We start from the raw sequence: 27039 nt of genomic DNA on the forward strand, positions 1-27039 counted from the left end.
TTCATTGATAAAATATCATGTGTTCCGTCTTCACCTCCATTTTTTTTGTGTTCATATAATTGAGAAATATTGTGTTTGTCTGATTATTTTTTCCCATATTTTTTTTTCTCTCATTATCGTGAGAACGACTGTGCGTTCCATGTTCGAAAAAGGCTGGCTCGCAGAGAAGTGAACAGATACCTTTTTGAATCGGTTGTCAACGGCTCGATAAGTGATCTACCTCGATAATAATAATTTCGCTCTACAAGTGCAAGACTTCGATAATAATAGTTATTCATATAAACACTTGTGTTTATGCCCAGTTTCCTCTCTAAGAAAAGGAATTCAATCAACGTTGGATCTGGATGCAGAACGATTCCAAGGTAGGAAAACACAGTCTCGTGTAATAAACTCTCATCATTATTCTCTGGCCATTGAAAGGCAACTTTATAAAACCGGTCAAACACTCTTTGAGACAGTGAACTCCTATTTTTTTACAGTCCATTTATCAAATACAAAACATGGTCCATTACGAACCGGATACTTTCGTTTCGTTGTGAAAGGAGTTTTTGACTGCTTTTATATAGTTTTTCTCATATACTCAGACAAACACATCCATTTTCAGATTCTCATTTTCGATAATCAAATTATATCCAACTGGAGGTTTTGAATTTTTTTTTTATTGACTATCGTCTCGTTTAAAGATAGAAAAACAGAGTTGTTTTTATCTGTTCAGCTGCCGGTCGTATAGAATCGTTTCGTACTCCAACGATTTGCTTTTGAACCCATTCGAATATTTTCTCTCCAAGAATATAATTCGCAGATTCTCTTCAACAAACATTTTCAATTTTGTTGAACGTATTCTATATACTCCACTCGGGAGTTTTATAGTGAATATCTCTTATTTCAATTACAGTGACCGACACAAAATATTTATTCGTGAGTGGTCGAATGCTCTGATAAAGATATATATTTTTTTCTCATCAATTGGTTCCGGTTGATCACTGATATTTTCATATACGGGGTATTATCAGAATACAATACTATTCGTACTTCATCGAATATCGTTTTGGTATTTTGGAAAAATTTATTCAATTGATTGTTGAAATGTCGAATGCAAACAAAATAAAACAGTTTCAAGCTTTGCAACAAATGTCCGTAGATCGCATGGGTGATTTAGTTGTAATAGCCGAAATGGCTCAAACTAATTCAGATTTACACAACCAATTCAAAGCTCGGTATTCTCATTGTGGGAGTATCTATGAAGAATTTGAAAAATATAATTCAACCCTCGTTCCACTTCTCATTTCGGCTGAAACTTATGACAACGAAGAAATGAAAAAGTTGTCAAAGAGTTTTTATCAGAACTATTATACAGTTAAATCAATTTATTCCCAGTTATTTGAATCAGGTAACACTGTAAATTCTCATACTCCAACTAAGAGTAATGTCAAGTTGCCAAAAATAGATCTTGTCAAATTTGACGGAAATCTTAGGATGTGGAAAACTTTTATAGACCTGTTTAATAGTGTAGTGCATGAAAATTCCACTTTAACGAATATAGAAAAATTAAATTATTTGACAACATCTCTTTCTGGTTCACCATTAATTACCGTTAAAGCTATTCCCGCAACTGATGCAAATTATATTGTTGCATATAACACTCTCCTCAAAAAGTATGAGAATCAAAGGGTATTAGCTAATGCTCATTATAACGAATTAGAAAATGCTTTGAAAATTCCAGAAAACAATAAAACCTCAAATAATCTCCGAATACTTCTAGATACTTTCACAGAAAATATCGCAGCATTAAAAAATCTCGGTTTTCCTACAGATCAATGGAGTTTTATTCTATTTAATATGCTTATGAGACGATTGGATTCAGTCACTGCTTCTCGATTCGAATTATATCATGGATCTAATGACATCCCAACCTTCGATAAGCTTTATGACTTTGTATCAAATCAATGTGATGCTTTAGATAGAGCTGCTGAATGCCAACAGAAAAAGGTGGTATCTCAGAAATTTGAAATGAAAACCCGACCCTCTCATCATTTTCCAACTCATTCTCCTCGAAGGTCTTTCCACGTTCAAGTCAGAAATACATCTTGTCCTGTGTGTAATGCTGACCATCGGATATATAAGTGCCCTCAGTTTTTGTCAATGCCTACTCGTGATAGGTTCAAGCTAGTAAAAACGCGCAAATGGTGTGTCAATTGTCTAGGTTCGGAGCATGCAATCAGAGAATGTTCCTCGAAGTCCCAATGTTTGAACTGTGGACAATTGCATCACACATTGTTGCATTTTGGAGAATCTTCCTTCTCCAAAAATCGACCTTATCAAGCCGAAAATATAGCAAGTCCATTCCGTTCGACAGAAAACTCCCAAACTCAAAATCCCAATGATGTAACTGCATCTAATTTAGTAAACACTCGAACAAATATTTCTTCTCAATCGCCCATAAGTATCCAACCTTCAACTTCATTTCTCACTCATGCTGTTGAAATAAATCATACACCTCCTCATTCACTCTCGTCTCAAATCCCAAATACAACAGTTCTTTTGTCGACTGTGCAAATTGAGGTTCTGGATTCTAGAGGTTCATATCAAAAAATGCGTACCTTGCTTGATACAGGATCGCAAATAAATATAATAAGTCAAAAATGTTTTAATCGTCTGGGATTACATAACCAGAAACAAAATGTTTCCCTCTCTGTCCTCGGCATAAACGATATGAATGTATCTGCATCCAAAGCTGTCCCCCTTCAAATTCGCCCTCGTAACAGTTCCAAACCTACTCTCAAACTGAATGCCGTTATAATGCCCAAAGTTTGTAATAATATGCCTAGTTATACAATTGATATTAAGTCATGGTCACACATATCAAACTTGAGGCTTGCCGATCCTCAATTCCATATATCCAGTGAAGTTGATCTACTTCTAGGTGCTGATATGTGCTCTCTCATCTTCGAAAATGGCCATATTCGTGGTAATGATAAGCAACCCAGTGCACTTCATACAATTTTCGGATGGATTCTAATGGGAACACGATCATCTCCTGACTCTCATTCAAGAACCTCCCTACATTGTAGTTGTGATTCTCCTCTCGACTTCTCTCTCAGGCGCTTCTGGGAAATTGAAGAGGTTCCTAGAATTCTTACTTCAACACCAGAAGACACTCTTTGTGAGAATCTTTTTATCAAAACCGTTTCTAGAACCCCCTCTGGCAGATATGTGGTATCGCTTCCGTTTAAAACTTCTGAGCCGTTATTTTCTGGCTCTCGCGAAGTTGCTTTGCGGAGATTTCTCTCCCTTGAACGTAGATTATATCAGAATCCCTCCTTGCATGAGGAATATCGCAACTTCATGCAGGATTATCTCTCTCAAAATCACATGAGTCTTGATACGACCCCTTCAGATAACTCCGATAGCTACTTTATACCACATCATTGTGTAATTCGACCAGAAAGCACAAGTACCAAACTCAGAGTGGTATTTGATGCATCTGCGAAAACACCAGATGGCATTTCTCTGAATGATACATTGTTGACAGGACCAAAACTTCAAAGTGACTTAGTTACTCTTCTGTTGAACTTCAGAATGCACCCAATATCTTTTATGGTAGATATCCGTCAGATGTTTCGTCAAACTCTGCTCTCAGAAAATCATTGAAAATATCAAAAAATCCTCTGGAGATTCTCGTCGGACCAACCTGTCCAGGAGTATCTTCTGAATACCATAACTTATGGAGTGAGCTCTGCTCCATTCTTAGCTATCAGAACTCTCCATCAATTAATTCATGACGAAGGCTCAAAGTTTCCCTTGGCCACTGAGGCGATAATGAATTCATCCTACGTTGATGATATCGTCACAAGTTGTGAGTCTTTACAACAAGCCCAAACTCTGAAATACCAACTCATTAATCTACTCAAAAAAGGAGGATTCGAACTCCATAAATGGAGTAGTAATCATCCATCTCTTCTCTCTACTGGAGATCCCGTAATTTCCACTTCTCTTGATCTCGATAATAGCTCAACTGTCAAAGTCTTAGGCTTGCAATGGAACTCCTCTGCTGACTGTTTTTCTTTCAGTATTTTTTCCCAAAATGTTCCATGCTCTAAAAGAAATATCCTTTCTGAACTCGCACGGATTTTTGATCTCCTTGGGTTTCTGAGCCCCCTCACTCTATCAGCTAAAAAACTCATTCAACGCCTGTGGACCCTTGGACTGAGTTGGGACGAATCTCCACCCCCCGATATCATAGACCTCTGGTGTCGATTTAAAAAGGAACTCCCAATTCTCTCAAAAATAAATATTCCAAGACATTTGTCTCTATCATCAATGGCGTCATGTACCCTGCACGGTTTTAGTGATGCCAGTGAACATGGTTACGCTGCTGTTATATATTGTAGATCTGTCGCTTTCGATTGTATTCGAGTACAGCTAATTTGTGCCAAATCGAAAGTTTCTCCTTTGAAAACTCTGTCCATTCCGAAACTCGAGCTATGTGCCGCTACCCTTTTATCTGATCTTTTTTCCTTCGTCTTGCCTATTTTTGAAAGGCATTTTCACATTGAAAAAATTCTCGCTTGGTCTGATTCCCTAACAACCCTCTGTTGGATTCGCTCTTCCCCCCACAGGTGGAAAACTTTCGTGAGCAATCGAGTCAGTCGAATCCACGAGAAATTACCTCCCGAGATATGGTATTATGTACCATCCGAGCAAAACCCTGCTGACTGTTCCTCTCGTGGACTGTTTCCAGCCCAGATTGTAGAGCATTCCCTATGGTGGGCGGGGCCATCCTGGCTTCTCGAACATCCTTCATTGTGGCCTTCTTTGTCAATCCCCTCTGAATTAAAGGCTGACTGTCTCACAGAAGAAAGAAAGGTGGCTCTGTTCACCCAAAAGGACGATAATAACGACTTTTTCGACACATTGTTGCAAAATTCTTCTTCCTTTCCTAAAATACGAAGAATTCTTGGCTATATTCATCGTTTCATTGAAAACTGCCGTGTCCCTCATTCCCAGCGGAATTTCTCGTACCTCACTTACATGGAGACTCACCAAGCCTCATTGTCACTGATTAAATATGTCCAGAGTCGAGTATTCCATTCAGAAATATCCTCACTTCTGAGTGGAAAATTATTACCAAAATCTTTTCGCAAATTAAATCCCTTTCTCGATATCAATGGGATTCTGAGAGTTGGCGGTAGGCTCACTCACTCACAACTTTCATATGATAAGCGTCATCCGATATTACTCCCCAGTCATCACAGACTCACTGATTTGATTATCGAAAGTACCCATCGCCAATATCTTCATCCTGGTTTTCAGATGACTCACTTTCTTCTACTTCAGAAATATTGGATTATCTCTGCTGAGAGGTCCATTCGCAAAATACTTTCAAAGTGTCTCAGTTGCTGGAGACAAAATCCAATTTCGTTCAGTCCTCCGATGGGCAATCTCCCTTCACTGCGTGTTTCTCAGGTTAAACCCTTCTCTTGCGTGGGTGTCGATTTTGGTGGACCTTATGCTATATCTATTGGTAGATACCGAGGTTCAAAAACACAGAAAGCTTACATTTGTCTTTTTGTGTGCTTTGCCACCAAAGCACTACATTTGGAATTAGTAACCGACCTGTCTTCTGAAACATTTTTGGCAGCTCTAAGACGATTCATTTCTCGACGCGGTAGAGTCTCAAAAATATACAGTGACAACGGAACTAATTTTGTTGGAGCATCCCGTATACTCAAAACTTTAAAGGGGGTAGCTCATCGGGAGGATATTGAATGGCACTTTATTCCACCCTCCAGTCCCCACTTTGGCGGTTTATGGGAGGCGGGAATAAAATCGGTAAAATCACATATATCAAGAGTTGTTGGAGAGCAAATTCTCACGTATGAGGAATTTAACACGCTTCTCATACAAATTGAATCGCTTTTGAATTCGAGACCAATCTGTCCAACAAGTACAGACCCCAATGACATTTCGGTCCTCACTCCAGGTCACTTTCTGACATTGGAGCCATTGAATTCTCCTCCTGATGACGACCTCTCAAATTTGAAGCTTAGCCATTTGTCTCGCTGGCAGTTAATTCAGCGCTTGCACCAAGACTTCTGGTCTCGATGGAGTAAAGAATATCTCCATACACTATACCAGCGAGGCAAGTGGACAGATCCAACTGTCAATATTAAAATTGGCACCCTGGTCTTGATAAAGCACGATTCGCTACCACCTTCCCGCTGGCAGCTCGGCCGTGTCTTAGATATTCACCCAGGTACTGACGGTGTAGTACGGGTGGTAACTGTAAAAACCCCTCAAGGAGTGTTTAAACGATCAGTGGTGAAGATTTGTCCTTTGCCACTATCCGAATCGTTATAGTAAAATGCTTCTGCATTTTAGGTGGGCGGTTATGTTCCGTCTTCACCTCCATTTTTTTTGTGTTCATATAATTAAGAAATATTGTGTTTGTCTGATTATTTTTTCCCATATTTTTTTTCTCTCATTATCGTGAGAACGACTGTGCGTTCCATGTTCGAAGAAGGCTGGCTCGCAGAGAAGTGAACAGATACCTTTTTGAATCGGTTGTCAACGGCTCGATAAGTGATCTACCTCGATAATAATAATTTCGCTCTACAAGTGCAAGACTTCGATAATAATAGTTATTCATATAAACACTTGTGTTTATGCCCAGTTTCCTCTCTAAGAAAAGGAATTCAATCAACGTTGGATCTGGATGCAGAACGATTCCAAGGTAGGAAAACACAGTCTCGTGTAATAAATTCTCATCATTATTCTCTGGCCATTGAAAGGCAACTTTATAAAACCGGTCAAACACTCTTTGATATAGCGAACTCCTATTTTTTTACAGTCCATTTATCAAATTCAAAACATCATGTTTGATACTGATGACACCTCCAAAATACAAATTTTCAAATTATAAAAAAACAACAAAAATTAATTGGCGCTCCGGGGCGACTTCATTGAATCCAGTGTCGCATTTGCTTTTTCAGCTGCAGGAAAACCCGAAAAAACCTGCAGCACCACATCATCTGAATATCTTGATCTGCCAATGTCCTCTCTCTCATAAAACAAAATGTAGGGTGTCTCCAGAGGCTCCAATAAATTCAATACATCGCCAGAACACTTAGTGACACGACTATCGTCAAACTTAAACCAGTCCGTCTTTGGCCAAGGCATAACAATGACCAGATTTAACGCCAAAACCACAGTGAACAATTTCTGCATGAAGATTATAATAGTGGTCTGCTAGATTTCGAACCTTCGTAATTTTAATGAAAGTGAAAGGTTATCGTCCCAAAACAGGAATATAGAATATCATTGTTTGATGGATATAATTATGACAATTGGAAATATAGAATGGAAATTCTTCTCGAAGAAAATGATTCCCTTGAGTACCTTGATATATCTCGGTCAGAAAAAAATTAATTTTGAACTTGAAAATGAACCCAAAGTCAAGCTAAAAATTGAAGTGAAATTTTATAGTAATACAACGAATACCTGACAGTATCTCGAATATGACAAAGATAAAACTTCAGAAGACGTTGCTAACATTAAAATTTGACAAAATCATCAGAGAACTTGAAGCCGCCGGTACAAAAATGAAAGAACTGGACATAGTTTCAGTTTAACTATTTTTAGAGTTTGAAAGCCAACGTGAATCGCTACTTTCGCATAGGCACCGATCTTAGAGCGCTCTAAAGATTTTCCCGGAGTGCTTGTGTTTTGTCCCTGAAAAAAACCTAAATATGAAGCTCCTGTAGCTCCTGTAGCAAGAGGATTCTTGCAGAAAGTAAGTCTAAATCGAAACAAAGCTTTTGTTCATGTTGTGAAACTCACAACGATTTGTATAATGTTGGTTTTGGCTGTTCAGAAAGAAATGTTTTTACATCAACTGGACGTTAAATGTATGTACGTTCACATGTACCAGCCGGAAAGTTTTCAAGAAAGTAACAAATATGTGTGCAAACTAAATAGATCTCTATATGGTTTGAAAACGTCGCCTAGATGCTGGAATGAAAGTTTTTATAGTTTTATAACATCATTTTTTATATAAATATGAAGACTGAAGAAACTTAATCTATATTTTTGCTAATTTATGTATTATTTTATGTTCCAAAGATGTAAATGAAATTGAGAACTAAAAAATTTCGTTGGACTGATGATCGAGAGAAAAATTTCGAGAAGACGTTTTGTATATAAGTCAAAATAGCTATTTATGATGTGAGTTTTAAAGGTAAGGTTTTATTTTGTGAGTGGAAAGTTTGCGAAACGAGCGTAGCCAGTTGAGCAATTTCACGAACAAAATAACACTTACTTTTAACACAAATAGAATACAAAGTATTTTGTAAAACTGTCTTGTTTCCATAATAAAATAGATAAATTTAATATTTCTATAAAAACACATTTTGACATCTCTTGTCAGTGAACTATTTTCATGTTATCGCATTTGCTTTGAAGTGGCTGTGTCAGGTGACGTCGATCACCTGGTTACCAACAAACAGTATTGTTTACAGTTCACGCGATTTATTCAAAGTCACATTTAAAGTTCTTGCTGGTGTTTAATGTCTTGCATGATGAAGAACAATAGTGAGGTTTTGTGTGTTCCTGACGATATTGAAGAGGCTGTAAAAAGAGCTTCAACTAAATTGTTAACAAAAAAATCGGCTCAGCAGTACGACATCGCATATTCTAATTTTCTTAGCTGGAGTAGAGTTAAAAACGTCGAAGGAAATTTCAGCGAAACCGTCTTCTTAGCCTATCTAGAAGAAAAATCAAAAATATAGAACTCGTCAACTTTGTGGAGCAAGTTTTCAATGATAAAGTCGAGTGTGCTCGTTAAAAATGGTGTCAATAGAAGAAAATATTTCAAGGTAATAGTATTCTTGAAGCGGAAAAATGAAAGTTACAGGCCCAAAAAATCAAAAACTCTTACGTTTGAACAAGTCCAGAGGTTTATAAATGAGGCGCCAGATGAAAAATATTTGATGATAAAAGTTGCTACTATTTTCGGAATATATTGAGCCTGTCGGCGTGAAGAGCTGTGCCATTTATTAATAGAAGACATTAAATTAATGGATAAATCATTGATTGTTCAAATTCTAAATACAAAAATGAAATAATGTTATTCTTTTTGCATTGCACTCTACCATTGTTGAGTTTCTAAACATCCCGGAACCAAAGGAATATATAGGTCACTCTTTCAGAAGGTTTTCTACGCTTTTGCTAGGAGAATAAGGGGCAAATATAACGGATATTAAGAAGCACGGAGGATGGAAGTCTTCAACAGTTACTGACGGTTAGATCGATCAATATATTCCTTACAAAAAGGCTATTGCTGAAAGAATAATCCCATCAGCTAGCTCCAGCGTTACAGCATCGTCTTCTTCACTTCAAGAATTGAATGTTAATGCCCATGAAATTGTCAACTCAGCTAATTCAAATATCAAGGATCTTCAACATCGCAAGGTATTAATATCAGCCGTTGTTATAATTGTACTTTTCATATTTATGTTCATAAATAATAATAATAATCTGAGTAATGTATATAATACATTTGTAACAGAATTCAATTGTATCTATATCTATTGTTCATAATAAAACTTCTTTGAAAATTGAATAACTATGTTTTGTTTATTCCTATTTGGTCGATAAAAATCGTGTTAGAAGTACTTTCAACACTAGTGTTGAGAATATTTTTAACACGCTACTTTGTAAACATCATCTTTCAATACTCTTGACAACCATTAAAAATGTCACTTTTAATGGCAGTTGTACAAAAAGTTCATTTGATGAATGTTTTGAAAATATTTGACATATATGATTGTCATCCGGTATCAACTCCTATGGAAAGTTAATTGCAAATTTCAAGAAGCAAGTCTGATATTCCATTTGGAAAACCGTACAAGCAATTGATTGGTTGTTTAATGTATGCGATGTTGGAATCAAGACCTAATCTAATCACTTTTGTGAGCTTTTACAGTAGAGTTTGAAATCGCCCAAATGAGGAAACTTGAAGCGGGCTCAAAAGAGTTTTGAGATACGTAAAGGGGACTCTAAACTTCAAACTAGTTCACAGATAGGATGAATCTCAACCGGTGCTGATAGGATATTCGGACGCTGGCTGGTCAAGGGACTCAAATGACAGAAAGTTCACAGCTGAATATTTGTTCGAAGTTCGAGGTTCCTCTTGTCATGGGTGACGAAAAAGCAGCCTACTGTGGTTTTGTCGTCAACCGAAGCTGAATATATGGCTTCAGCAAATACAACATTTGGAAATATTATTGATCTACATGTTTGTGAGCCAAAACCTACATATAATCAAAGCGCCTTACATATAATCAAGGCACCATTCGAATAGCTAAAAATCCAGAAAATCATAAGCCGACGAAACATAGACGTCAAACATCATTTCATTAGAGAAGCTATAAAGAAATACATTCTAGAAGTAAAATAAGGTTCAAGCAATAACCAGCAAGCTGATATATTCACAAAAAATTGCCTGCACCATCTTTTCAAAAACAAAGAGATCAACTTTAGCTCTCAAACAATTTTATTATAGAGGGATATTGAAATAATCTGTTTGAAAAAAATCTGTTTAAAATATGTTTTTCCGTTAACCAGTTGTCGCACCCCTACGAACGACACCCTTCAGAAGTCGAAACTTGTGCAAGCTAAGGGCTACGAGGTCTTACCTTTTAACGTGTGATTCCTAATACGGGTTGGACGATAACAAGTGAAAATAGATCGTTCAGCCTGGGGCTTGAACTAACGACCAACACGACGGTTCATTTGAGTAATGAACAAAGCACCCACGTCGAACCGACGGCTTCCGTCCAATAATACTATTGTTCATGATAGGTGAAGTAATAATCAATAGAAAAAAAGATAGTAGTTAAAACTTCGCATTTTGCCGATTACTATGACGACGTGAACGGCGAACATTTTGGGCAAATGTTAGTCCTCATTCCACCTAAATCTGTGAGTGTGATGGATAATGAAACATATCATTCCAGGAAAATTGAAAAAAAAAGAACTTATGCATGTAGAAAAGCGAATATTTTCGAGTGGCTTCGACAAAAAAACATACCATTTGATGAAAGCATGATCAAGCATTATTACGAATTTAATCCCATGCACTGAACTCGTTTGGTTTCAAGTAAAGGATTTCATTGCAAGAAGAAACATAAAATTTAAAGTAAAAGATGTCGAAATATTCTTTAAGTCTTTGAAAAATATCGATTCCGAAAAATGGCAAAAATGTATTGAACATGTTATAATAACATTTAGTTGTGGAAATTGTAGAGCCTTCAATCATGAGATTCGAGGAAGATTAATCGGATTCATGAGATCGAATTCATCTTGAAAAATGATAGGTATTTATCATTCTGTGAATATTTTGAATTGAAATGTTTTTGACAATATCAATTATATTTAATGACAATAATAATTTATTTCTTTGGTTGGAAAGTACAGTTGAAAGAAGTCAATGCACAATAAACAAAGAAAATGTCAAGTCCAAAAGTAAATATAAAAAACATATAAATGTAAATAATTACAGGTAACCATATTATATCTATTAAAATATTATATCTTCCTATTAAAATATATATTTTTCTAGATCTTCCGTTGCGAGTGAACGGCAAAGTGTATGGAAAAATTAACGGAGAACGGTTAGAAGGTTTAGATCTGCAATGCTACGTGGTGATGGAAGATGGCAGGGCCTATACTGCTATTTCTAAAATCCCAGAATCAGTTTCATATGATATACAATCGCTCCAACTTTTAGGAGGAGTTATTGGATTTTTATTCGCCAAGCCTATAAGAAACGCCTCAAATGGGTAATGAAATTTCATTAAATTAATTTATTATCGAATAAAATAATCGAAAACAATTTATAAAATTGCCCCAACGTTTCATTTTTTTTTAAAGTCCACCACTGTGAATTTTGATAGTACGGGGATTCCAAATATTCCTAAACTGCTTTCCCATAATATTGTATGCAATCCAAACTGAGGAAAAGAAATTGAAAAATAAATATATATGGCATAAGTATGTTCTTTCAGGTATCAACTCACAGGAGGAATCTTCAACCACACTGCAACTATAACTTTTTTGAATACAAGTGAAACAGTTCGAATAAAACAGAAATATTTAGGTTTGGACGTTTTTGATCAGCTTCGACTTGAGACTGAAATTCAAGGAGAGATACCATCCTTACCATCCGAATCCAGAGTCAGTATAAACTTTCATTCAAAATTACTAATACTATTTTTGACAACATGGATATTGAAGATGTTCGATTTCAATAAAATTATCACTAATTTATCTAAATACCTAGTATAATCGAATATACAGTGTGTAAAAGCTAAATAGAATAAATTCATTATTTCGGTTACGGTACATATTTCAACAAAACCCCGAAACACGTCAAATTTAAATTAAAATTTAACATACTTCAACGGAAAAATGCTAATTATTTCGAAGGATTTGCTTTGAGACTTTTTAAAAAACTTTATTTGTACATTTAAGGCAAATAACTACAATTGAATGACATGAATAATAAAACAAGGTGTATAAATAAGTTCGCATATGACGCAATGCTGAGTAAGCAAGCTGGATCGGCTAACGACCTGGTCTGGGAACATGCATCTGTAATGTTATACCGGTGTACTATCAGTTCCTGATATAACTCCTCCCTCCTCAAATTTCGACTTCGGGCTGGAACAAGACTGAAGGCGAATTTTCAAGTTCTTTTCCTTCAAATTTCACTTTCAATTCGGAGTTTGGTTTCTTCCGTGCATTTTGAATTTTCCTGAAGGTGTAGCAGGCCAAAACAAATAAAATAAAGCAGATAATTGTCCATAGAATCCAGTCGGTTGATTGGTAGTAATCGATGTCTTCTATTGATAGTTGATTTGTCGCATCGATATGTCTCTGAAGTTGATGGATATCTTCCAGTGGTATATTTTCTATCCTTAAAGGTTTTCTTTCGAGTGTCTCAATCCTTAACACTTCATTGTTGATTTTTGGCAAGACAAATGGTTTTCCGAAATTCGAATTTTGGCGGTTTTCGAATTTGTATCGTTTGAATTCGAAACTGCAATTGGTTGGAATTCGTAGAAAGGTGCTGCCTTTGACTGTGAAAAATTGGTCCTCTGGGCATTTTGATTTTATTTTCATTTCTTCTGAGGTGATGACGATAATATATTCCTCGTTGATTTTATTGAATATTTGGGTGGGTGGTTCTATCGGCATCTGGGGGCACCTAGCATCCTTGTCGTGAATAAGGGCGGCAATGCAGTCTTTTTCTGGGTGGAAACTCAGGTTTTCTTGATTGCAGAGATACATGTCCAAGATTTGTGTACAGGGTTGGTCCATATATTGGAATGTTTCTTCTCCGAGAGCCAAGTAAGGTTTTTTTGGGATGATTATGGTATTTGTTTCAGTTGGGATAGGAAACAAATGGAAGTATTTAAAGGTTTTAGGATAAACTATAGGAAATTCTATGGCAAAGATAATTTTATTTTTTGAAAAATAACAGTTTGTTTGAATAATTGAATACCATGAGTGGACATCTAACTGAAGTATTTCGTCAGGACTATAGTGACTGTGAAGCTCACTAATGATTTCTTCCAAATTTTGACTTGTTAAAATATCAGGGTGAACTGTATGTAATTTTGCAAAAGTGATTGCATTTTCGACGTTATCAAGAAAGGTGATAATTACATTTGCATTTAAAAATATTTGATCTAGCATACTTGAATACACAGTATATTTATAAAATTGATCAGTTATATTGATCAAAGCTGGTTTATAGATTTCAATGTATTTAGAAATATCTTTCTGATTTTTGATAATAGATTCAATATGTTTGGAAAATTTATCAATTATTTGTTTGGAAAGAGAAATTTGTGAATTAACTTCTTTTACAATTTTTTGTTGATTGCTTTTCAAGGTTTCGATTGCCTTATCATATCGCTCTCCATCGGATGCGTCTAAGTTACCAAAAAGCCATTTTTGGATTGTTCCTCCAACATTTATTAATCCTCGTTTTTGTCTGATCGTTGGTGTATTTAGAATATTTTTGAGTTTATGAGAAATTTCGAAAACCAGTGGTTTTAAATGTTCGTATTTATTTGCCAAACTCCTACATCTGTTTATTACTTGATATCTCGTTTAATTTATTATAGTTCTTTATTAAATTTTTTATTTCAAGTTCCAGGATACTTAAATCAATATCGTTGAGAAAAATATGTTTTTTAGTTACAATTTTTGAAAAACCAAGTTTAAATGGAAGGATTCCGGGGGAAGGACTTATTGTTTTTATTTCAATTTCTGGATTGGCCCTGACCATTGCTAATAACGTCAAGAGGTTCAGGATTCTCAGGTTCTTCATTTTGAGCCTGTAACAAAGGTGGTTTTCTTAATTCTTTTATGTGAATTATTTCAACCTTTCCCTTTTTATTTTTTATTTCTACTTTGTTATGTTCTAAGATTTTTGTAATGGTAAATGGTCCTAAAAATTTATTGTTCTTTTTATTTCTGTTTTTCGGATTTTTCTTGAAAACTTTTTGATTGATTTCAAATTCCTCGTTCGTGTTACCTTTAATGTTTGTTTTTTCTTGTATTTTTTCTTTGCGAGATTTCAATTTTTCCAAAACTTTTTCATAAACAGGGGTTAGTTTCTTATTGTGTTCTTGTACATATGTTGAAAAAAATTCTTTGGGACTGAAAATTTCTTCTGGACTTCTTGAATTTGTATGACCAAATATTAATTCAAATGGAGTAAAACCAGTTGAACTGTCAATTGAAGTATTGTAACCTAGTATGGCGTAATTAATGAGATCTGTCTCGTTAGGGTGTATTTCTTTCAAAATTCGTAGATGTTCGATTAAGGTGGAATGAAGTCTTTCTACAGGGCTATTGGATTCATGGTGTCCAGGGGTGGTGAAATGCACTTTTATTTTGTGTAATTTCAAAAGTTCTTTGACAGTTTCGTTATTGAATTCTCGGCCACTATCAACAGTTATATTTTGAGGTGTGCCAAAAGAAGCAAAATACCTTACTAAAGCATTACAAATGGGAATGGCTGATTTGCCGGCTATTGATATCGCTTGAGCGAATTTAGAAAAAGAGTCAATAATTGTCAAATATATTTGGCCGTCGAAAAAGAAAGCATCGATGTGAATTATTTGAAAAGGTTTTGAAGGAGTTTCTGTCAAAACTAAAGGTACATATGGATTTTGCCTAGAATACTTTGTTCTTCGACAAATATCACATGAATTAATGTAATTTGTAATAGTTTGTTTCATATTTATCCAATAATAATTTCTTTTTAGATATTGTAAAGTTTCTTCGATTCCGCGATGATTTGTTTTTCCTTCGTGATGATTTTTCATCAAGAGGATTTGTTCGTCCTGACCTTTTATAGTGTTGACAAGTTTTGTACACCTGATTAATTTTAGAGTCTGTTTGCTAAAATTTTCAGAGTACACTTTTGTGAAATTTTTCATGAGTTGAGCGTTTTCAAAATATATGAAGTAATTAATATTCGGTTTCAAATAATCTTTCATGAAATTAAAAATCAAGAGTTCATTTTCTTCTGAAGGTAGTTTTACTGTTGAAATTTTATGAATACCATATGTTTCTCGTTGAAGAGATATTTTATTTTGTTTATTTTTTAAAACGTGAATTTGATATATTTTATTATTGATTATATCATCGCGAATAGGAATTCCATCATTGGCTACTTCTTGTGATAAAGAATGGGGAGTTTCGTCGGTTTGAGAGATAGGTAGTTGATCGATTTGATTAGTGAGTTCATTCGGGGGATTGATTTGGATATCTGAAATTATATTAATTTTTGATTGTTTTCCAGGATTATCATTAGATATATCTGGTTTTGAATTTTCTACTGGATTTTCTACTAGTTCTCTAAGAAAGTCTAAAGTTTCTTGGTCAATGTCACCTGGATTGTTAGCAATGGAGTCGGTTTCGTGCATGTTAAGTTGAATACGTGAAAGTGCGTCCGCATTGGAGTTTAGAAGTCCTTTTTTATAAACAATTTTGTAGTTGTATTCTTCCAATTTCAAACGCCAACGGAATAGTTTGGAATTGGGTTCTCGAATATTAAAAAGCCATGTTAGTGGGCGGTGGTCACATACAATTGTAAAGGGTCGTCCAAAAATGTAAGGTCTGAATTGTTTGCAAGCCCAAACTATCGCAAGAAGCTCTCTTTCGATAGTGCTATAACGTTGTTCAGTCTCATTTAAAGTACGCGAAGCATAAGCGATAGGCTTGTCTTGGCCAATATTACCTTGTGAAAGGATTGCGCCTAGGGCTACGTTTGAAGCGTCTGTGGTCACTATAAATTCTCGTTCAAAGTCGGGGTATTGAAGTATAGGGTCGTTACATAAAATTTTCTTACATGTTTCGAAGCTTTCGATAAAAGTTTGGTCATGTATTATTTTTGCATTTTGTTTTAAACATGCGGTCATAGGTTTTGTAATTTTCGCAAAATCTTTAATGAATTTTCGTTAATATCCCATTAAGCCTAAAAATGATTTGATTTCTCTCTGAGTTTTTGGGATAGGGAATTTTTGAATTGCTGAGATTTTATCCGGATTGGGTTTCACTCCCTCAGGGGTGATTAAATGTCCTAGGTAGGCAACTGATTTTTTAAGAAATTCAGATTTATCCAATTGTATTTTGAAATTTGCTTTCCTCAGTCTCTCGAATACTTTTTTTATTCTAGAGATGTGTTCTTGTAAGGAGCTACTGAATATTATTATATCGTCAAGGTACACTAAACAAATTTCGTTGTTTAAGCCCCTCAGAACATTATTTATTGTCCTCTGAAAAGTAGAGGGACCCTTTTTTACCCCAAAAGGCATACGTCTGAATTCGTAGTGCCCATTTTGTGTAGAAAAAGCTGTTTTTGAAATGTCATTTTTGTCCATTTCGATTTGGTGGTATCCTGATGCCAAATCGAGGGTGGTGAAATAATTTGCCCTACCAAGTTTGTCTAAGATATCTGTAATGTTGGGAAGAGGGTATTTATCGTCAATTGCTTGTTCATTCAATTTTCGATAGTCTATGACGACGCGCCACTTCTGTTTTCCACTTTGATCTAATTTTTTGGGAACTACCCAAATCGGGCTGTTCCAGGGTGAGGTAGAAGGTTGAATGATACCCTGTTCTAACATTTTATTGATTTGAGAATTTACTTCATTTTTGTGAATTTCCGGAATTCGATAAGTCTTTGTAAAAATTGGGGTTTCATTTTTTAATTTTATTTTATGAGTGATTTCATTAGAGAAACTCAAAGGAATGTTTTCACAGTGAAATATATCTCTATAATCATAGCACAATTTTGTGATTGCTTCTTTTTCTTCTTTATTGCAATGTTCCAACCTTAGATTTTTCAAGTTATTTTTTAAAAGAAGGTCCTGTTGTTCGTTTACTTTACTATTTGTCTCGATATTTCCAACGAAATTAGTTTCATTTAAATCGAAAGGTTCAATCTCAAAAGGTTCTGTTATCGTGATTTTGAATGGCTTTGTGTTCGAGTTTGTTATTGTTGTATAAGCAAAATAATTTTCTATGTTAACGATAGCTTGTGGAGATTCTAAATTGTTTCCAAAATCTATATAATTTAAAATTCCTAAACCAGATTTTTGAAGGACAGGAAGTTTAATAACTTGCTGCATTCTGCCAGGGATTATCAAAGTATGAAAACATTTTTGTGGAGTTTTATTTGATGTGTTTAGTGACTCATCAAAAATAATTGGAATTTGGTTACTAGGAGTAATCAGTAATTTCTTATGAATATCGACTATTGCTTGTAATTGTTTTAAAAGATCCATTCCTATAAGTCCATCATATTTTTGATTAAAATCAAAAATATAGAATTTGTGACATTTCTCAATATTGAAAATCTCAAATATTGGAATAACAACCACTTCGTTGTGAAAAGAAATACTATGAGAGGTTTGAATATTGAAGTTTTCATTAGAAATATAATTTTGGAAAAATTTATTTGCCAAATTTGGACTCATGAGACTACGAGAGCTACCTGTATCTATTAAAAATTTTGCTTTCAATTTGGGAACGAATATATATGGTAAATTGTTCTGTAAATGATTGAGGTCTATATTTGTTATGTTGTGTTGTCCTGGGTCAAGGTATGGGGAAAATTTTCTTCAAAAGTAAAATTGTCGGTTTCGTTAACATTTTCGTAAGGGCACTGGTAAAATACAGTGTCCTGAAAGTTTTCAAAATTATCGTTATAAGCATTTGGGTTATTTTGTTCATTTATAACACCTGAACATTCATATTGTTGGTTTTCGAAGGGATTATCAAATTCTAACTGATCATTTGGGTAGTATCTAGTCTCTATATTATGAAGTTCCTCTGACATGAAATTTCTTGGACCGGAATTTTGAAAATAATTTCTATTAGGATTACGATTTTGTTGTATCGTAGGATTACGAGATGATGTTGACATAGGTTCTGGTTTATTTTGTATAACTTGTCCGGTAGGTTTGAAAACATTACGGGGTGTTCCAAATACTTGTTGGTTAGTAAAATATTTTGGAGGAGGCGTATTTTGTCTCGGTTGTAACTGGATAGGTTGAGTTGGAAATTGGTATCTCAAATTTTCAACCGGTGGTTGGTTTTTATTTAGGAAATTTTGGGTATTGAAATTTGGTCTTTGAAAATTTTGAACTGGCATTTGTTGTCGGAAGTTTGAAATTGGTTGTTGCGTTTTGAATTGATTAGATGATTGTTGTCTTGGAGGCATCGTTTTATTATGTTGAAGAGGATTTTGAAAGTAATTATTTTGTTTTTGACTATAAATGAAATTTTCTTCTTCTAGAACATAAGAAATGGCTAGTTCCAAAGAGTTTGGATTTCGTAGTCTAACCATGTCTTGTATTCTTCCTGTTAAACCACGGATAAAGGTTTTTAAAGAAAGTTCATCGTAATTTAGCAATTTGAAAGTTCGTTCTTCCACACTCAAGTTCATTGAAACTAATTTTGAAGCAATTGTACTCCTACTTTTCTGAATTCTCTGACCAAAAGAGAAGAAAGTTTCATTTCGAAAAGGTTTCATTATCATCATTTCTTGAACAAGGCAATCTAGATTTCTTTGGTCTCCGAAACTAAGCCTAAGCAGATTCTTTAAATTATCCCAATCTCGAATTTCTGGTCTACTTCCAACTAACATTAATGCATTTCCTGATAATTTCCCAATAATAGCTCTGATTAAAAATTTATTAATTGGATCATCAATATTTTGAATATTTTTGTAGGTAGAAATCAAATATTCACAATGTTCAATAAATACTTCTAAGGTACTTTCATTATCACCATTAAAATTTGGAATCGTATCAATATAAAGTCTCAATAATTGGTAATTAATACCCATTTCCTGAGGATTTACCATATTATTATCTCTATCTAATACTAAGTTATTTAATTGTCCAATTAATTCGTCAATTTTGATTGATTGTAAATGAAAATTTATTTTATTACTATTCTTTCTTTTATTACTTTTACTTATTCCTTTACTTTCGAAAATTGTAATTATCTTCTTTCTCTTCTTATGCTAAATTTATGTTTCAGATTATTATTTTCGCTAATATCTAAAACGCAATTGATTTCCACTCAATTCTGTTCTTATTGTTAAATTCAAATTATATGCACTAATTGATTCAATCAATAGTCAACTTTGCCACAAAATTCAAATAAAAGGAGAGGAAAAATGGATGGCTCACCTATTCCTGGTTTTCGTCCACTTTTCTGGCTCACTGTGTTTTTCTGGGTCTCTGGCTCGTTCTCCAAATTTTCGGTTTCTTGTCCGTTAAGAGTTGAAACTCACAAACGAATTCGCAATGAGTCGTTTTCGAACAATCCTACAACGACTGCGCCAATTATTTCGAAGGATTTGCTTTGAGACTTTTTAAAAAACTTTATTTGTACATTTAAGGCAAATAACTACAATTGAATGACATGAATAATAAAACAAGGTGTATAAATAAGTTCGCATATGACGCAATGCTGAGTAAGCAAGCTGGATCGGCTAACGACCTGGTCTGGGAACATGCATCTGTAATGTTATACCGGTGTACTATCAGTTCCTGATATAACTTGCTACCCCTACCTTCAACCCCTGTCGAATGACAGGTGCAACCACCAATTTTTTAAATAGGAAGTATAGGCTTGTGACATATCATGTGAAAGGTCTCTCCATTTTCTATTCAAAAATGTTATCACTTTCAAATTTATTGCATACAATTGAGATAAAATAAATGAAAATCATGTGGATACCGATGTTTGATAAAATACACTCAAAACTTATTGCAATACACTCAAAACTTATTTCATGTTGAGGTATTTATAATGAAAAAGTAAGCAAAAATCATAGCAATGTCCTTTTGGGATGGTATCCTTTAAAAACTATAAATAACGCCTTATCAACTTGTTTTGTATGTTACAACATTAGTTGTCAGTATTTTAATTTAAATGTAAAGTTCGTTAACTAAAAGTCTGACAAATGGTTGGATTAACGGATATTCATAAAATACAGTTAAACAAATGATTGGTTACGGAGATAAAATCGAACACAACAAGAAGTAGCTCGCCTATTTCATGAGAAATCTACTAATTTACCGCTCACGTCTCAAGGAACAATAAGTAAAATAGAGAAGCAGTTTCGCGAGCTTGATCATGTGGGGCAGATAAAAAAAGCAGCAGCCAATGCAATGAGTGATGAACTCAAATTAGATATGATGCTTGAGTTTAAGGAAAACCCACGTACATCGAGTAGACAGGCATCCACTACATTCAATGTTAGCCATACATCCATAGTAAACATATTAAAAGAAAATAAAATGCATCACTATAAAATGATACCTACTCAGAAGCTCATGGAAGACGATTTTGATAAGGGAACTTATTATTGTGAGCAAATGATGGACATGTTGGATAACAACATCATCCAATTAGGAGACGTTATGTTCTTAACGGTCATGCTAATCAGCAAAATTGCCACTACTAGTCAACGGAAAATCCTCACTGGATGAGAAAAGAACACACACACGATACCCTAAAAACGTTCATGTTTGGGCAGGGATTCTAGGAAACCATATCATTGGTCCCTTTTTCAATAAGAACAACTTGAATGGCGATAATTATTTGGAGCTACTTCAAAATGATGTCATTACAAGTTTAGCAAATTTATATACTGATCCAGGAAATCTTCGAATTCCAGTGAAGAGCAGCAGGATGGAGAATGACCACGTTACTAAGGTAGGTAGGTTCAGCAATACCTCGATACATTTCCCAATCGGTGGATAGGGAGGCGAGGATCGATTGAATGGCCAGAGCGATCACCTGATCTTTCATCATTAGATTTCTTTTTATGAAGATATGTGAAGAGCAATGGGTACAAAACCAAATCTTTAGATTTGAATTTCTTAAAATAACGAATAACGCTTGCTATTAGGTCGGTTACGCCTGATATGTTAAATAATGTAAGAAGACAGTTTTATTTGAGATTAAGATGTTGCCAAGACGTTAACGGTGAACATTTTGAACATCTACTTCGTTAACATCCATAGTTCTTTTTCGTATTCTACATTTCATTACTTTTTGCATTACATTTTAGTTTTTGACTGTATTTTCTCAAATTTCGGTAACCACATGATTTCAATTTATTTTATCTTGATTGTTGCAATAAACTTGAAAGCGATAACATTTTTAAATAGAGAATGAAGAGACCTTTCAAACGATATATTACAAACCTAGATTTCCCATTTATAAAATTGGGGGTTGTACCTGTCATTCGAAGGGGGTTGTTGAAAGTAGGGTGGCATTTTTAAGATTGAGAATGTCAAATTATAATTTACCATTGACGTGTTTCGGGATTTGTTTTACATATGTTCAGTAAATAATGAATTTATTCCATTTGGCTTTATACACTGTATTATATTATATGTTTAAAAAATCTGTTCAAAATCTGTTTTTCTGTTAATCAACTGTCGCCCCCATACGAACGACAACTCTCAGAGGTTGAGAAACTTGTGCGAGCTAAGGACTAACGAGGTCTTACCTTTTAACGTGTGATTCCTAACAAGGTTGCAGAATCATTCCAGCTTCAACCAGATAAATTCTCTCGAGAAAAATATCTGTTCGAGGCGGGAATCGAACCCACGGCCCTCCGATCGTGAGTCGGGCGCACTACCACCGCGGCCAATTCCCCAACTATGTATGATTTGAAATTGGATAAACTGATGCTCTTACTCCAAGAATTAAAATCAACATAAATTTGACGTATGTCAAAAAGTAAAGTGAAAATGTTGGTACACTCGTCTCGAACATATGTTCAGAGTTTCAGCTGTTTAGCATGTGTTTTACGTGTTTTACGTGCGATGTTCTGCTATCGAAAAAAATTAATCCAAGTGGAGTTTGATCCCATTGTATATACATGCAAAATGGTTACTGATACCATTTTCACTAACACTTCTTCTCTTAAGTTAAGCAATTAGTAACAAAAATATGTATTTTCAGGTGAACATAGATGAGTACCAGGAAGAGTACACGATGACAGCACCAGGAATAATACAGATGACTGCACAAAGAGAATTCAGATATTCTCTTCCAAACGGAGAAGAGTTTGTTCACTACTTTGCAATCGATCAGACTTTCGTTTTCGATTACTGCAAATTTGATAAGAAATCAGTTGGGGAAACGTGGAAGTTGAAAGTTGGGAAGAATTTCATCAGTTACGAGAGTAGAGAGCAAATAATTAGATTCGGATTGAGCAACAAAATCACACCTTTAGGAGGTAAGAATCACGAATTGAAATTCTATAAACTATTTGGGAAAATTATTTTCATTCCATTCTCAACATACTGTCACGAATTAAAGAATTGATTGTCTAAAACAAATTTATTTTTAACAATATTTCACTATCACAACTAATTTATATTCAACACTTAACAACTAACGCTTAATTTATTTTCACTGTTCGAATTCTTTATTTAAACGCACGATTCGCTTTCTGAATACAGACGGCCTTTTTATATCGGCAACGGTCGCTCCAGATCTCTCTAGGGGTTTCGGCACTCACTTATACCTTTCGCGGTGGTTCGCGATGAGTTATGCGTTTGCTGGCTGAGATATCGGTCAGGGCCGGCTTCAGATTCGTTACAATATGAACAGTTCATAAGTTACTCTTACAACGTGAGTCGAATATGAACTGACAATCAATGAATATTATTGATTATACGATGTTATTGACAACTTAATTGAAGAATATATTAAGGACATTACTTTTAAATCACATTGAATATGCCGATAGTACCAGTTGAACAATATTATAACTATATGTATATACTGATATATAATGTGAAACAGTAATGTTATTATTATTAGGAGTCAGCTGAAGGACTATTCAAATTTATTTATAATTCAAATATGCATACACATAGTTAATGCATTTCAGCATGAATAGACAATTCAATTCTCACATTATTGGATGGCTTGTTTACTTATGAGTATTGATATAATCACAATAATAATAACAATCAAATTTAAAAATGTTGAATCATTTTCATTCTGGAATCAAGATGTGTACAATTTTATTATACTTATAGAAAAGAGACATTATTTGTTTGTACTTGAATGAGGAAATTCAAAAATTAAGTGATTAAATATATGTCAGGAAAATATTGAAAACTGCTTTGAGTATTTGAAAAGTATTTGATTTTTTTTTATTTGAATTTTGGTAATCAATCTCAGTTTGGCTGTTTCATTACTCCTCAATATTTAATAATGAGGGTTTCATTGACTTGAAATATATCTTTGATTATAACATGTCCTGGATTCGGTAATGAATTTTTATAGTAAAGGAAAGGAATATATTATTTTTTTTTAAATCATCAATGAATTATCATTAAACCAATTTTTAATAACTTCGAAGTATATTTCTGCAATTGTTTTTAAATCATGCATCAGTACTAATACACTACCTTGTGGAACCACGTGAAGAAAATGTTTAGCTTTGGTATTGGTTCCATCAATTTATACACAACAAATTCTGTTGAACAAATAGTTTTTTTACTGTAATTCATCACTCTTCAATATTTAATACTGATGGTTTCATTAACTTGAAATGTACCTTTGATTATGACAGGTCCTGAATTCGGCAATAACTTTTTATAATAAAGAAAAGGAATAAAATTTGTTTTTTTTAAGTTATCAATAAAGTTATCGAATCAATTTTTAATAACTTCGAAGTATATTTCTGCAAATCTTTTTATATCATTAGTCCTAATACATGTCACAAAAATGTTTAGTAATGGTTTCATCAATTTTTACACAAATATCAAACAAAGAGTTTTTGTTAAATATGTTTTCCCCCAAATTTCAAGAAACCTACAATTTTTTCTACGAAGATATCAATTTGTTTTCCAATGTATTTCATAGTAATTGTCAGTGTAGTCGTAATAGAAAAAATAATAATACAAGTATTTATGGTTAACCTAATATATTGATACAAAAAGAATACAAATGTGTGGAAAAAATACAAATCATGCTTTGAAGACGACATGAGAATGAAGTCATCAAGAAAGTGACTGTTCACACCATAAAATATAAAAAACTAAGATAATGCCACCTCTACGCAATCTTTGTTCTTCACATAGATATTTTTTTTACAAAATACCTTCATTATATATGAATTTTTATAATTCAAAACCATGGCTTGTTGGAAACTTCCGTTTCCTACATATTGTTTAACTATAGAGAATAATAATCGATTACACGTGTAAGTGTAACGTGTAAGTGAAATAACTGAATATTTGTTAGTAAAGGCGATGAAATCTCCAATTACGAAGATGCTATTTATGGGATCGGCAGAAGACACTAACATCGAAAATCAAAGATAAGGCTCCCAAGGCGACCCGTTGCAAATCCAAGCTTCGTTATTGATTACCGAACGAGATTTGTCTTCACTACAAGGCAATTAGAAGACAAAGACAACCCCAAAAATAATACCAAGTCTTATCTATGGTGCTAGCTTGGAGAGCCTCGTTTATCTTCGATATTCGTAAGTTGAAGTAGCATTGAGTCTTCTGTCCATCTCATAGAAAGCGTTTCTGTAAGGAGAGATATCATTGACTTTACTCACTTAAGTTTGTCCTTTAAGAAGTCTAGCACGGACGAGACCTATGTCGAGTCTAGTGTTGGATCATGAAAGCTTTGTCTTTAGGCTCTGGTGTCGTGAATATTAGTTATTTAGGTACGCTTTCAAGGGTGAACAATATACTGTTTCTTGCAGATTTCGACCCATGCGAAGAAGGTCGATCCCAGTGTGTACCAAACAGCGCTTGCGTGGTGGAGAATGATTCCTTCCGTTGTATCTGCAATCCTGGATATCAAAATATTTACGACGGCAACCAAACACTTTGTTCAGATATTAACGAATGCCAGACGGGACAGCACGAGTGCGATTACAACGCCCAGTGTATCAACGTAGTTGGCAGTTACATCTGCCAATGTAATCCTGGGTTTGAAGGGAACGGGCATCTATGCGATAATGCAAAGTCGTGTCAGAATGTTACCTGCAATGAAAACTCTGAATGCGTGGAAAGCAATGGTATAGCCCGTTGTAAATGTATGGTCGGATTCACAGGTTAGTTTCATTGTTTAATGAATGTTCCAGAGGGGGTATTCTGTTAATTTCATGAACCTATATCGATAATAATAATAATTTATTCACCATCAACAATAGCGAAAAATATCATCAAGAATATTCAATTCAATTCAATTCAGTTTATTGTCCCGAGAAACAATAAATGCTTACTATTAGAGACTATAATTAACTACAAACTGTTATAAAATAGCAGTAACATATAGAAGATTTTTTACAATAAACACATAACATATCTTGAAAAAATGCAATGAAATGAAATCAAATTTGAAATTTGTTTCAGAAGTACAATACATGTCAAAAACGAATTTAAGTGCAAAATATGAAATTCCACTAATTAGATATTTTTCAATGGAAATTTAAATTTTGTGATGGAGTTGTGCTTTCCATTTTCTGTGTATTTAAATAGTGTTTCCTAACTACGATACTAAACTTCAGAGAGTGGATCGTCAGGTTGTTTTAAGAAAAGAAGTTCCTATGAACATTAATTTTTTTAGGTCAATCAACTGAATATACAACTTTGTAGTCGCTTGTGTTTTTTTCATATCTAGCTTCGTTTTGAAGAAAATAAAATTGAAGCCACTTTGCATATCATGCAATGATGCAGTGATAGTGTTGTCATATCAGTGAAAGTCAAGAGTTGTCAATTAGCAGTGATTTCATCATGAATAATTTTACTAACGCTGAAATGGCTGACATAGTTAAAAAAAAAGTGTTTCAAGAGTTTCAATACACCTGTGTTATAAGGTTGTAAGATTGTATTTACTTCATTACAACCGCAAATCGTTTGAATGTCCAAAACTGCTTGTTAGAAAAGTGGTTCATCAAACTGAAATGAACAAAACAACAATTCTAAAAGATAATTGTTTCTATAATAACATACAGAGTTAAATGGAAGTTCTTCGTTTATTTAATGAAACATCTTTCACATCTTTCGAAGAACAATTAATAGGATATAAAATCAAATAATACCAAATTGGATGGTATGCTTGAATCTGGAGAAAACATAGATACTTCAAGTGGATAAGCAACCCTGATGTTCGGTGTTAATATATCCGATGACTGGCCTTAACCAGTTTGTCAAATAATGGCTATGTTAGATAATAATGTGATACAATTAGGATCTGTATTTTTTCTGATAAGTGCACCTTTCCTTGTTGATTTTTTTTGTTTTTCTTGTATTTCCTTTAGATGAGCTGTAATAATTTCTTGAGAAAATAAAGTTTAAAATTAAGATGATGTCAAGACGTTCGCGGTAAACATTTTTAACCCCAAATTGACATTAATGTTTTTTCTTTTCCACATTATCAAGAAATAAA

The 27039-nt window shown here is 34.2% G+C and overlaps 1 protein-coding gene across 1 annotated transcript in view; it reads left to right on the forward strand.

Annotated features, from left to right (window-relative positions):
• Positions 1-27039, forward strand: part of Ndg (Nidogen) — an 89123-nt gene that overhangs the window by 15153 nt on the left and 46931 nt on the right. Inside the window, exons 6-9 of the mRNA XM_074169965.1 lie at positions 11621-11840; positions 12066-12234; positions 22576-22852; positions 25349-25702. Of these exons, the coding sequence (XP_074026066.1) occupies positions 11621-11840; positions 12066-12234; positions 22576-22852; positions 25349-25702 (1020 nt within the window). The remainder of the gene's footprint in view (positions 1-11620; positions 11841-12065; positions 12235-22575; positions 22853-25348; positions 25703-27039) is intronic.

The sequence above is a fragment of the Leptinotarsa decemlineata genome, unplaced genomic scaffold (assembly GCF_025532065.1).
Source record: "Leptinotarsa decemlineata unplaced genomic scaffold, Ldec_3_MD MMD2_P_RNA_scaffold_6, whole genome shotgun sequence".
NCBI classification, from domain to species: Eukaryota; Metazoa; Arthropoda; class Insecta; order Coleoptera; family Chrysomelidae; genus Leptinotarsa; species Leptinotarsa decemlineata.